At 67.2% G+C, this 12171-nt stretch overlaps 1 protein-coding gene across 1 annotated transcript in view; it reads right to left on the bottom strand.

Moving 5' to 3' along the window:
• Positions 1 to 1586: 1586 nt before the first annotated feature.
• LOC308250638 (kinesin-like protein KIF19) overlaps positions 1587 to 12171 on the bottom strand; it is a gene marked incomplete at both ends in the record, with an annotated part of 33464 nt that continues 22879 nt past the window's right edge. The window contains 9 exons of the mRNA XM_080673317.1: positions 1587 to 1687; positions 5048 to 5189; positions 5690 to 6001; positions 6433 to 6520; positions 6910 to 7017; positions 7231 to 7352; positions 8578 to 8705; positions 10108 to 10243; positions 11185 to 11347. Coding sequence (XP_080529443.1) covers positions 1587 to 1687; positions 5048 to 5189; positions 5690 to 6001; positions 6433 to 6520; positions 6910 to 7017; positions 7231 to 7352; positions 8578 to 8705; positions 10108 to 10243; positions 11185 to 11347 — 1300 coding nt within the window. The remainder of the gene's footprint in view (positions 1688 to 5047; positions 5190 to 5689; positions 6002 to 6432; positions 6521 to 6909; positions 7018 to 7230; positions 7353 to 8577; positions 8706 to 10107; positions 10244 to 11184; positions 11348 to 12171) is intronic.

The following is a 12171-nucleotide window of genomic DNA, read 5'->3' as shown; positions in this document are numbered from 1 at the left end:
GGGAGCACCCTTTCGAAGGGGGGTCCCTGCGCTGCCTCAGGCTCCCCCCCCCTCCCCCGAGCACGGCTTTGACCTCAGAGCACAGCCCCTTTCCGCCCTGGTCCTGGGCCTCGCAGAGCTGGCAGTGCCAGCCCATGTGCACGCGTCACTGTCTCACAGGCCCGGCCACACGCACCCTGTGGTGAACCGTCCCTTTCCGTGCTGGGCCCGGGCTGGCTGCTCACGCCAGCGAACAACAGAAGCCTGGCTGTTTTTAATATCATTAATGTTTACCCGAGGTCATCCATGAACATGCTAAGCATCCAGATAGTTCAAACAAGGCACAGCCCGCCCGCCCTCTCCAGCCTCCAAATCCCCGTGACCCGCCCGAGGCTGTCCTCCCAGAGCCGGTCCATGCGACACAGGCAAGGGGGCGTGGACACACCCTTGCACCTACACACACAAACGTGTGCACATACATGCGTGTATGTGGACACAGTCCCGCCCGGCGTTCGTCACCCGCACGCTGTCCTGTGTTGATGAAAAGGGTGACGGAAGCTTATGCGGGCGGACGCGACCAGAGCCTGCGCTCCAGGAGCTCGTCCCGCTCACCCTGCTCCTGAGGGACGGCGTCGCCTGTGCAGAGCCGGGGCTTGGGAGGGACGAGGGGACGCAGGGGGACGGGCAGGTCCTGGGACTGGGAGGACAGTCTCATCTTCCCCGACGCTGGCTTATCTGGGAGCCCGTGTGCACACGGGTGAGGACCAGTGTCCCTGCAGACTGGCCAAGGCCACCCCAGGGGTGTGAGGGTTCATTTTATGCATCGGCTTGTCTGGGCCACGGGCCCAGATGCCGCGTGACCCTGCGGTTCCGATGAGATTAACCTGGAAGTCGGGGGACTCGGAGACAAGCAGATCCCCCTCCCTGTGGGGGGCCTCCCCGATCCGTGGGGGGCTGGGCGGGAGAAGGGCTGGTCCGTGCAGAGGAGGATGGCCTCCAGGCGGCCGCGGACTCCAGGCTGTGGCAGCGGCGCCTCCTGGTCTCCCATCTGCCCTGCAGGCTTCAGATCGCAGGCCCCGCCATCACGTGAGCCAGTTCCTTAAAGCAAATCTCTCTCTTCTCTTCCTCTTTTGTGCACACACTCACACATGCACACGTGCACGCACACACATGCACACATAGACACACACACACCCTATTGGCTCTGTCCCTCTGGACTGTCCCAACTACTGTACAGGGTTGGGGACAAGCTCTCTTGCGGGCGCATCTCGTGACCGTGCCGTCCTGCACCTGCGCCTGGGCCAGAGGGAATGCCGGGTCCCAGCCCCCGGGGGCGCCCCCCGGAGCAGGAACCGATGCGCAGTGGTTCTGGGATGAGCCCCCGCAGTCGGAATCACCCATAAAAGCCGAAGTGCCTGGGGCGGGGCTCTGACACCCACAGCGGCCCCTCCTCTGAGGCGGCTGCTGGGACTGCTGCTGGCGCTCAGGCTGCAGGGAGCCGGGCGGGCCGCCCCGCAGCGCCCCTGCCAGGGCCCGTCTCTCAGTCCAGCTTCGGGGCAGGGCCGTGCCCGGACCGGCAGCTCTGGCCCCGGCTCCGCCTGCCGTCCTCACAGGGGTCTTCTCAGGCCCTTGGCACTGCGGCCCCGGGGCCTGCGAGGGCTGCCGGGGGGCAGCGGGCTGCGGCCTCGGCCCCCACTGTCCGCAGACCCTGGAGGGGGAGGAGATGTCCGTCTATGGTCAAGGCCAACTCCAGGCAGCCCCCCGCCCCCCGGAGCCTCAGCAACCATCGTCAGTGGGCTCCTCGGCTCCCGCGTTTTCAACCAGACCCACGCCCGCCAGAGAAAGGGGTCCCTGTCCACCCGCTACGTGCAGCACCCCGTCTCCACACAGTGGCCGCCAGCCACCGAGGGAGGGAGGTGACAGGCGATGTGACCCAGGGACCGGGCTCCCACCCCGGCCTCAGTCGTGGGCCTTTCCTGACAACGCAGGGCCCACTCCAGGCGCTCAGGTCCCGGAAGGCGCTGAGCATCAGCCTATGAACCGGGAGGTCACAGGTTAGATTCCCAGTCGGGGCACAGGCCCAGGTTGCGGGCTGGATCCCAGTGGGGCATGCAGGAGGCAGCCAATCAGTGATTCCCTCTCATCATTGATGTTTCTGTCTCTCTCCCCCCGTCCCTTCCTCTCTGACATCAATAAAAATATACTAAAAAAGAAGGAAGGAAGGAAGGAAGGAAGGAAGGAAGGAAGGAAGGAAGGAAGGAAGGAAGGAGAAAGAAGTCTCAGAAGGAACCTCTGACCTCTCCCCCTCCCCTTCTGCCCAGGGGACTCAGCAGGGACCCTGACTAGGAAGGAGACCTCGGGTGCAGCCTCATGTGCATTAAATTGAATTCCGTGTGGTGAACCAGAGGGCTCCGGGCAGGCCTGCCAGCTGGACCATGTCCCAGAGTGTGTGTGAGTGTGAGTGTGAGTGTGAGTGTGTGTGAGAGTGTGTGTGTGAGAGTGTGTGTGTGAGAGTGTGTGTGTGTGAGTGTGTATGAGTGTGAGTGTGTGTGTGTGAGTGTGTGTGTGTGTGAGTGTGTATGAGTGTGAGTGTGCGTGAGTGTGTGTGTGTGAGTGTGTGTGAGTGTGTGAGTGTGTGTGTGTGTGTGTGAGTGTGTGTCTGAGTGTGTGTGAGAATGTGAGTGTGTGAGTGTGTGTGTGTGTGTATGTGTGTGTGTGAGTGTAAGTGTGTGAGTGTGTGTCTTCCTCAACTCCCTGTAAACTGCTCCTTGCTCTTCTGAAATCTAAGACCTGCATCTCCCTGACCGGTCGTCTCACACACACCATGCTGCCTCGTGTCTTTGGAATTTCATGGACCCATCATGCCTGAGCGGATGCCCCACGCGTGTTTATTAAACGTTGATTTCCTCCTGTTCTGTGTCTGTGAATGTGGTCAGTATCGGGCCAGAGCTCAGAAGGTGGGAGGGGAGTCGCTAACAGGTTAGCTCCCTCCCGGGAGAGAGGATGGGTTTTCTTTCAGCTGCAGCTCCGGGGAGCGAACGAGCCAGAGGCCGGGACGGCTGCGCGGTGCGTGGAGTGTGAGGGGCAAGGCTCCGGCTCCCCCTCCTCTGCCGAGGGCGGCCCTGGCCTGTGTTCCGTCCCTGGGGACTGACACGTCATACACGCGGCGAACACCAGTCACTGGGGAGGCCAGACGAGAAGCTTAAAGTGCAGGACCCAGGGCATCGACCCCCAGCGGGGGCCCTCTGAGCTCCACAGGCCTTTCCAGCGCTTGGCCCCACCCTCCGCCCTTCCTGCTGGGGTCAGTGAGGAGCCCCCAACCTCCGCCTTCCCTGCTGGGGTCAGTGAGGAGCCCCCAACCTCCGCCCTTCCCTGCTGGGGTCAGTGAGAGCCCCACCCTCCGCCCTTCCCTGCTGGGGTCAGTGAGGAGCCCCCAACCTCCGCCTTCCCTGTTGGGGTCAGTGAGAGCCCCCACCCTCCGCCTTCCCTGCTGGGGTCAGTGAGAGCCCCACCCTCCGCCTTCCCTGCTGGGGTCAGTGAGAGCCCCCACCCTCCGCCTTCCCTGCTGGGGTCAGTGAGAGCCCCCACCCTCCGCCTTCCCTGCTGGGGTCAGTGAGAGCCCCACCCTCCGCCTTCCCTGCTGGGGTCAGTGAGAGCCCCACCCTCCGCCTTCCCTGCTGGGGTCAGTGAGAGCCCCCACCCTCCGCCTTCCCTGCTGGGGTCAGTGAGAGCCCCACCCTCCGCCTTCCCTGCTGGGGTCAGTGAGAGCCCCCACCCTCCGCCCTTCCCTGCTGGGGTCAGTGAGAGCCCCCACCCTCCACCTTCCCTGCTGGGGTCAGTGAGAGCCCCACCCTCCGCCTTCCCTGCTGGGGTCAGTGAGGAGCCCCCAACCTCCGCCCTTCCCTGCTGGGGTCAGTGAGAGCCCCACCCTCCGCCCTTCCCTGCTGGGGTCAGTGAGAGCCCCAACCTCCGCCCTTCCCTGCTGGGGTCAGTGAGAGCCCCACCCTCCTCCTGCCTCTGCAATGTGACCGATTAGAAACACCCCCTACCCTCAGCAGCAGGTGCCCAGGGCAGCCCCACAGCGAGATGTCCCGCAGTCAGTTTGTGGGGGGGGGGGCGTGCTTCTTTCTCGTGCTCGTTTCACCTGTTTCCCAAGGCCCCACACTGAGCATCTGCTTCTGGGATAACTACAAGCCCGGGAGCCAGGACGCCTGCCGGCCTACACGGGAGCCAGGACGCCGGCCTACACGGGAGCCAGGACGCCGGCCTACACGGGAGCCAGGACGCCGGCCTACACGGGAGCCAGGACGCCGGCCTACACGGGAGCCAGAGGCCAGGGCGGCTGCATAAAGGCAGCACCGAGGCGCTCGCTTCCGAGGACTAGCTACCCTCCGCTGGGTGCCCTCCGCTGGGTGCCCTCCGCTGGGCGCCCCTCCCTCCGCTGGGTGCCCCTCCCTCCGCTGGGTGCCCCTCCTCTGGGTGCCCCGCCCTCCGCTGGGTGCCCTCCGCTGGGTGCCCCTCCTCTGGGTGCCCCCCCTCCGCTGGGTGCCCTCCGCTGGGTGCCCTGCCCTCCGCTGGGTGCCCCTCCCTCCGCTGGGTGCCCCTCCTCTGGGTGCCCTCCTCTGGGTGCCCTCCGCTGGGCGCCCCTCCCTCCGCTGGGTGCCCCTCCACTGGGTGCCCCTCCGCTGGGTGCCCCTCCGCTGGGTGCCCTCCTCCGGGTGCCCCTCCGCTGGGTGCCCCTCCCTCTGCTGGGTGCCCTCCGCTGGGTGCCCCTCCCTCCTCCGGGTGCCCTCCGCTGGGTGCCCCTCCCTCCGCTGGGTGCCCCTCCCTCCGCTGGGTGCCCCTCCCTCCGCTGGGTGCCCTCCTCCGGGTGCCAGCAGGCCTGCGGAGGCTGAGCAGCTCTGACGGCTTCTCTCTGAAGCCAGTGGCCACTCACTGCCCTGAGCCCTGAAACTCACCACACCCAGGAGCACACACCTGTCACAGGTCACCTTTGGGATGGGGGAGGGGAGGGGAGAGCGGGGTAAAGGTCACAGACACAGCCCACGCTCTCCTGCTGGCCCCGTACCTGCGTGGGGGCCGGGCTTCGTCCTGGAGGCCGCGGGGACAGCAGGGAACAGGCCTGAGGACTTGGACGGCTGATGGGGTGCAAGGGGCGCCTGGCTCTCAGCCAAATGCTCCGGGGAGGGGGGCTGAGGTTTCTCCGCTGCCTGCAGGGGGAAATCACACAGCAGGGCAGGGCGTGGGGGGCAGGTCGGGAGGAATCAAACATCGGGGTCATTTTGAGATGAACCCATGCACTGCTTAAACGCCTGCTGTGTGCCAGTCTGCTCTAGGTGCCTGGGGTCTCAGTGATCGTACACCCTAAGGGCTGTCTGTCCCCCCGTTTCCCTTCTCAACACCGCCCCTCCCCATGGATGGGTTCCCATCTAACCCACTGCGATGGCTCACACTTACATACACAGGCTGAGCCCGGCCGGCGGGGCTCAGTGGCTGAGCGTCGACCTGTGAACCAGGAGGTCACGGTTCGATTCCCAGTCGGGGCACAGGCCCGGTTGTGGGCTCGATCCCCACGGGGGGCGTGCAGGAGGCAGCGGTGCAGAGACCTGGCCCTCTCCTCCCCTTGCGTCCAGGGCCCCACCACCCTGACCCTGCTGGTGCCACCTGCCCGGGACCCCTGGGACCAGACGCGAGGCCCTTGCCCACCCACCGGCCGTGCGCCCCGGCGGAGGCCGGGGGACCGCCTGCTCCGGGCCTTCCTCTCTGCGGAGCCCTCCCGGCCGGGGCTGGCGCGGGGCCGCCTCCGGTCCGCTGGGCTGGTGTCCCTGGAGCCCGGGGCCAGCTCCTCGGGAAGGTGGAGGGAGGAGCGGCCGCTGCCGCCCTCGCGGTCCTGTGCCTGGCAGCGCCGGGAGGCCGCGACGAGGGCGATGCTCTTGGTGCCCGCGGCCACCTCCTCGCGGTCCGGGCCGGCCGGGGAGCTCAGCCTGGAGACCATGGGCTTCGTCCTCAGAGCGCTCGGCCGCTGAGGGGACACAGCGGGGTCAGGCGGCCCCGGAACACCAGGGGCCTGGCCCAGGGCAGCTGTTTATTGGGGGGGAAGACTGCTTTGGGGAGACCAGGACCCAGGACGCACGTGAGGAAGCCAGGCGTGGCCTGGGCGCCTGTGAGACCTCAGGGTCACGGCCCCGAGGGCTGTGGGGCCACAGCTCCAACACCAGCTCCCAGAGCCACAGAGGGGACCCGGGACCTGACCCCTCAGCACCCGCATGGCCGGAGTCCCGGGAGCAGGGTCCTGGGAGCAGGGTCCCGGGGGCAGGGGTGTCCTCCGACAGTCACCCGCTGCTGACAGCCGTCACGGTGGCTGCGGAAAGAGAGCCCTCCTTCCGGAAGCGTCCCTGCTGCTCGCCCTGGCCCAGCGCACCCTGCCGGGCCCCAGGACCCGCACACACCCACCTCGTGCGCTGGCGGCGTGAGCGGGGCGCGGAGGGGCGGCGGGGCGGGCTTGGACGGCGGGGCTCTCCACACCTGGGAACCATGGCTGCTGCGGAGGAAGCACAGGGCGGCCCCTCAGCCTCCGCCTGCTGCCCCGTAACCCCAGGTCAGGCCAGGGCGCGTGGCTCAGGGGAGATGCGGCCCCGGACACGCCGCCTCCGAGGGGACACACGTGCGCCACGTGCGCGAGCGACCGGCCGCCCAGGTGGAGAAGGCGGGAGGCCGGCCGTGGGAGGCCTTCGAGGCACAGGCCTCGCCGGGAAGCGGCCCCTGAGGAGCAGGCCTGGCCCCCCAGCCCGGCACCGGCCCCCCAGCCCAGCACCGGCCCCCCAGCCCGGCACCGGCCTTCTCCCAGACCCTCGGGCGGTCTGAGGGGCAGAGGTCCCGCTGCGCTGAGGAGCCGGTGGCAAGCAGGAGGTGCCGGATGGGGCTGCTCACCCCAAAGACCAGCGGGTTGGAGGAGGGACTTTGGGCGGCCCCATCCCAGGAGGTCGGATGTGGCCAGTGATGTAATAATGGTGCTGCGTGATGAAACCCCGGTAAAACCTGGACACAGAGGCGGGGAGCTCCCCGTGGGGGACACGGGGATGTCCGGGAGGCCGCCCGCCCTGATTCCCTGGGGGTGGGGGGTGGGGGGTGGGGGTGGGGGTGGGGGGTGGGGAGTCCGTCCCGGCCTCCAGGCCTCCAGGCCTCCAATCCCTGCAGCCTCCCCTGGAACCAAGGGCAGGCGATGCGCCGCCGGAAGCAGAACCCGCTCACCTGTCCGTCTCCAGCAGCATCTGCGGCAGCTCCCAAGGGGCGCTCCCCAGGGGGCCCTTCCTGTCGTCCTGGTCTCCACGGGCCTCCTCCGGGGGTGGAGATGTGTTCCCCACGGAGCCATCCTGCGGGCAGACGGAGGAGGAGCTGGGGAGGCATCCGGGCCGGGGCGCGGCCAGCCAGGGTGTCCTGAGGTCCCTGAGGCCCCGCCCAGCAGCTCCCTTCCTCGGAGCCCCCAGCACAGACAGAAAGGGGGCTCTCTGCCCAGGAGCGAGGGCCGGGCCACGGGTGGGCCTTGACCTTGGAGCAAAAACGGGCACCGGGCGCGTTGGCTGGGCGTCGTCCCACGAACCAGGAGGTTCGATTCCCGGTCAGGGCACACGCCTGGCTTGTGGGCTCGGTCCCCAGTGGGGGGCGGGCAGGAGGCAGCCGATCCATGATTCTCTCTCCCTCTCCCTCCCCTCTTTCTAAAAGTCAATAAAAACAGTCCTGGCTGGTTTGGCTCAGTGGATAGAGCGTCGGCCTGTGGACGGAAGGGTCCCAGGTTCGATTCCAGCCAAGGACACATACCTGGGTTGTGGGCTCCATCCCCGGTAGGGGGCGAGCAGGAGGCAGCCGATCCATGATTCTCTCTCATTATGGATGTTTCTCTCTCTCTCCCTCTCCCTTCCTCTCTGAAATCAATAAAAATAGATTTTAAAAAAATAAAAAATAAATAAAAGTCAATAAAAACATGTAAGAAACAGGCGCAGGGTGACGCTGGCTGAAGTCGGGGGGGTTCTCCTTCCTCTCCCGAAGGCAAAGCAGAGCGTCTGCGGGCTGGGGGACCAGGCCCAGTCGCGGGCATGGGCAGGGCTTGTGACGACCGTGTTGGTCTAAATTAGGAACTCAGAGCCCCCCGCTTCCCTCGGGCGTCCCCATCTCCACCCTGACCTCCTTCCTTAAGGTGTCCCCAGAATGGGCAGCACACGTGTCCTCACGCAGGGGCTGGAGGACCCCCGGGGAACCCCAAGCCCAGGGGAGAGCCTGAGATCCAAGGGGTTGCTGCGGCCCCAGAAGACGCCCTGGCCCGGGCTTCCTTCCTGCGGCCGTTACCTTTAGCCGCGGCCCAGGTGGCAGACCTGCCTGTGGACATCACACCCGGAGCCCCCAGCACCGCAGGCTCGCCACCCCCACGCCGGCCGGAACTGGAACCGCTAGGTGCGTCTGGCCAGAGGCAGCCCGGCTCCTGGGGTCCCCAAGTTCCTCTTCCCGCCTCAGGGCCAGTGTCCCGCGGCCTCGGCACAGGCCTAAGCCCAGACGGGCAGGGACACGCCGAGCAGGGCCAACCCGCCAGGGCCCAGGACTCACCGGCAGGGCGCTGGCCGCGGTCGTGGCCGAGTGCAGCAGCAGCAGGCGGTCCAGCGAGCCCTCGCCCAGCGCCCGCGCGTACAGGCCGTAGCGCTCGTCCAGGGCCGCGGGCACGGGGAGGCCAGCGTCTGCAGGAGGGAGAGCGGTCAGGGCACGGCCGCCCGGTCCACAGATGGGCTCGCCTTTGACGTCGGCGGGCGAACCCTCCCGGCGGCCGCGTGTCTGTGACTGCCCTCTGCTCCGTTCCCGCTCCTTGAAAGTGTTGTGCTGGTTCACGCGCCGCCTTCTCGTCATGAAGGAACGCTAGCGCTTCCGAGAATAAGCACCGCGCAGTTTAGAACTCAAAGGGCCCTGGCTGGCGTGGTCCATGGTTACAGCGTCGGCCCGAGAACCAGGCTCGGGGTGATTCTGGCCAAAGGCACGCTCCTGGGTGCAGGTTCCCCGCCCAGTGGAGATGGGGGGGGGGCAACCAATTAATGTGTCTCTCTCACATCCCTGCTTCTCTCTCTCCCCCTCCTTCCCTTCCACTCTCTCTAAAATCAATGAAAAGCCCGGCCGCCGTGGCTCCGTGGTTGAGCGTCAACCTAGGAACCAGGAGGTCGCGGTTCGATTCCCGGTCAGGGCACCTGCCCAGGTTGCGGGCTCGATCCCCAGTGTGGGGCGTGCAGGAGGCCGCTGAGCAATAACTCTCGTCATTGATGCTTCTCTCTCCCTCTCCCTCTCCCTTCCTCTCTGAAGTCAATAAAAACGTATTTAAGAAAATAAAATCAGTGGAAAAATACCCTCCGGTGAGAATCAACAACAACGACGACGAAAAGGGAGCTGAGGAGCCGTCGTGGGTGTGCGCCCAGAAGACTAACACAGGCGGTCGGACAGCTCAGGCTGAGGCTCACGGCAGCGTGAACACTGGGGGTCCCGAGGCGGACGCAGCCCCACGCCGTCAGCTGAGGCGGGAAGGAAGGTGCTGACAGGGGGCTGCGGGGCCTGGACTGCGGAGGAGTGAGGGGCTGGGGGCCTGGACTGCGGAGGAGGAGTGAGGGGGCTGGGGGGCCTGGGGGGCCTGGACTGCGGAGGAGGAGTGAGGGGGCTGGGGGGCCTGGACTGCGGAGGAGTGAGGGGGCTGGGGGGCCTGGACTGCGGAGGAGTGAGCGGCCTGGGGGCCTGGGCTGCGGAGGAGTGAAGGGGGCTGGGGGGCCTGGACTGCGGAGGAGTGAGGGGGCTGGGGGGCCTGGACTGCGGAGGAGTGAGGGGGCTGGGGGGCCTGGACTGCGGAGGAGTGAAGGGGGCTGGGGGGCCTGGACTGCGGAGGAGTGAGGGGGCTGGGGGGCCTGGACTGCGGAGGAGTGAGGGGGCTGGGGGCCTGGACTGCGGAGGAGTGAGGGGCTGGGGGGCGGCACACACCGAAGTGGTCCCAGCAGGTGGCGCAGCGAACCCCCTGCATCTGGGCAGAGCGCACCGACCTCGCGCACTGGCCTCGCGCGCACAGACACTCCCGGGTGCTCGCGAGGGGGGCGCAGGGCCCGGCCTCACCCTGAATGAGCTGCCGCTGGTCCCGGATGATCCGCTCACTCAGCAGCCAGAGCTGGCGGAGGCGCCCGATGAGCAGGTCCCTCTGTGCCAGCAGGTGCGCCCCGCGCAGGTGGCCGGCCTGATGCTGCAGCTCCGCCTGCGGGGACCGAGGTCTGTGCCGCCCGCTCCCCCACGGACCCTGCCCGCTCCCCCCACGGACCGTGCCCGCTCCCCACACAGACCCTGCCCGCTCCCCCCCGCGGACCCTGCCCGCTCCCCACGCGGACCCTGCCCGCTCCCCACGCGGACCCTGCCCACTCCTCACGCGGACCCTGCCCGTTCGCCCCCGATGGACCTGGTGTGCAAATCGAACTCAAGAAACTAGGCAGCAGCCGGTGTGGCTCAGCGGTTGAAGATCGACCCATGAACCAAGAGGTTCGATTCCCGGTCAGGGCACAGGCCCGGGTTGCGGCTCGATGCCCAGGGTGGGGCGTGCAGGAGGCAGCCGATCCATGATTCTCTCATCATTGATGTTCCTCTCTCTCCCTCTCCCTTCCTCTCTGACATCAACAATGTATTTATAAATAAATAAATAACTCGCTCTGCCCAGGAAACAGCCTGGGAGAAGGCTCACTCTCCAGAGAGCTGCCGAGAGCGGGCTCCGGGCCGTGGCCCTGTCCTCTCTCCGGTGCCCCAGCAGCCTGGGGGCCTGCGCGAGGGGCCGGCGGAAGGCCTCACCGGAGCAGCCGCGGCCCGGAGCACCAGAGGAGCCGGTGTTGTCCTCAGAGCGGTCCACGCGGCCCCCGCCCCCTCCCTGGCCGCCGCTCCCCTGCCCGGCCTCCCGCCCTGCACGCTGGCCCTGCAGCCCCCGTGTGGCCGTCACTAACTGGCAGGGACATGGATTTGCAGGCAGCCCCGCCGGCCCAGCCCTGCTCCTGCCCCGGGACCGGGACCCCCTCTCTGACCGCTGAGCTGGCTTTCCCGCCCGCAGAGGGTGTGAGGGGCCCAGCGGAGGGGCTGCTGCCAGCGCGGTGCACGGGTGCGATCAATGCCAGTGACTGGGCACCAGGTGTCACCTGGGCTGCGGCCCCGCCCCACCTGGAGGGCCGCGGTTTTCCGCTGCGCGGCCAGCAGCAGGGAGACCTCCTCTCCAGCCAGGGCGCCCTCGTGAGGCTCTGCGGACTCGCCCTCGTCCCCGGCTGCGTCGTCCCTCTCGGGCGCCTCGTCCTGGGCGCGGTGGGGGGTCTCCTCCCGCTCCCAGCTGCAGCCATGACAGGGGCGGGGTCAGCGTCCCCGTGGGCCACTGGTCTAGTCACAGGCGTGGGCACGGAAATGGGCAGAATTGGGTCTGCTGTCGGACAAAAACTGGGAACAGTGAAGAGGTGACCGGCCGGCCAGTGTGGCCCTACCTAGGAACCAGGAGGTCACAGCTCGATGCCCGTCAGGGCACACGCCCGGGTTTCAGGCTCAGTCCCCGGCAGGAGCCCATCAATGATTCGCTCTCATTGATGTTTCTATCCCTCTCCCTCTCCCTTCCTCTCTCTCTAAAAATTAATAAAAACCGAATAAAAAAAAAAGCAGCGGCGAATGTTTGCCGTGTGACCCGAGCAATTAAGCACAGGACCCTGTAGCCAGCCCGCCCCTCCCACCTGGACTCCTCCGAGGCCAAGGACACCGGCCTCCCGTCCCTCCCCCTCTCCTCTCCCATCCCTCAGCTGTGCAACTGCCCCCTGGCCCGGTGGCTCAGGGCAGAACGTGGGCAGGGGCTGCCCGTGAGGAAGGACACGGGAGCTGCGGCTGGGAAGGGGCGGGCGGGCCTTGAAAGCAGGCGCTTGTACGGTTAAGCAGAGAGGGAGAGGGAGGGCGGGAGAAGACGTGGGTGGGTCACAGCGGGTGGCCCGGTGGCCTGGTGGCCCGCCTGTCCAGGCCAGTGCGGCGATGCCTGGTGTCGCAGTGTCGTGGCTAACAATGCCCCACCTCCCACGCCTATCTGGATGACAAAGCACAAGGCTGGTCCCAGCACGGCAGCCGGCTCACTGTGGGTGGACGGGCCATGAGGGCTGGGCAGTCCGGAGAGCCTGGCCA

Source organism: Plecotus auritus (genome assembly GCF_963455305.1).
Source record: "Plecotus auritus genome assembly, chromosome: 6".
Taxonomy (NCBI): domain Eukaryota; kingdom Metazoa; phylum Chordata; class Mammalia; order Chiroptera; family Vespertilionidae; genus Plecotus; species Plecotus auritus.
This window is presented reverse-complemented; position numbering and strand designations above follow the sequence as displayed.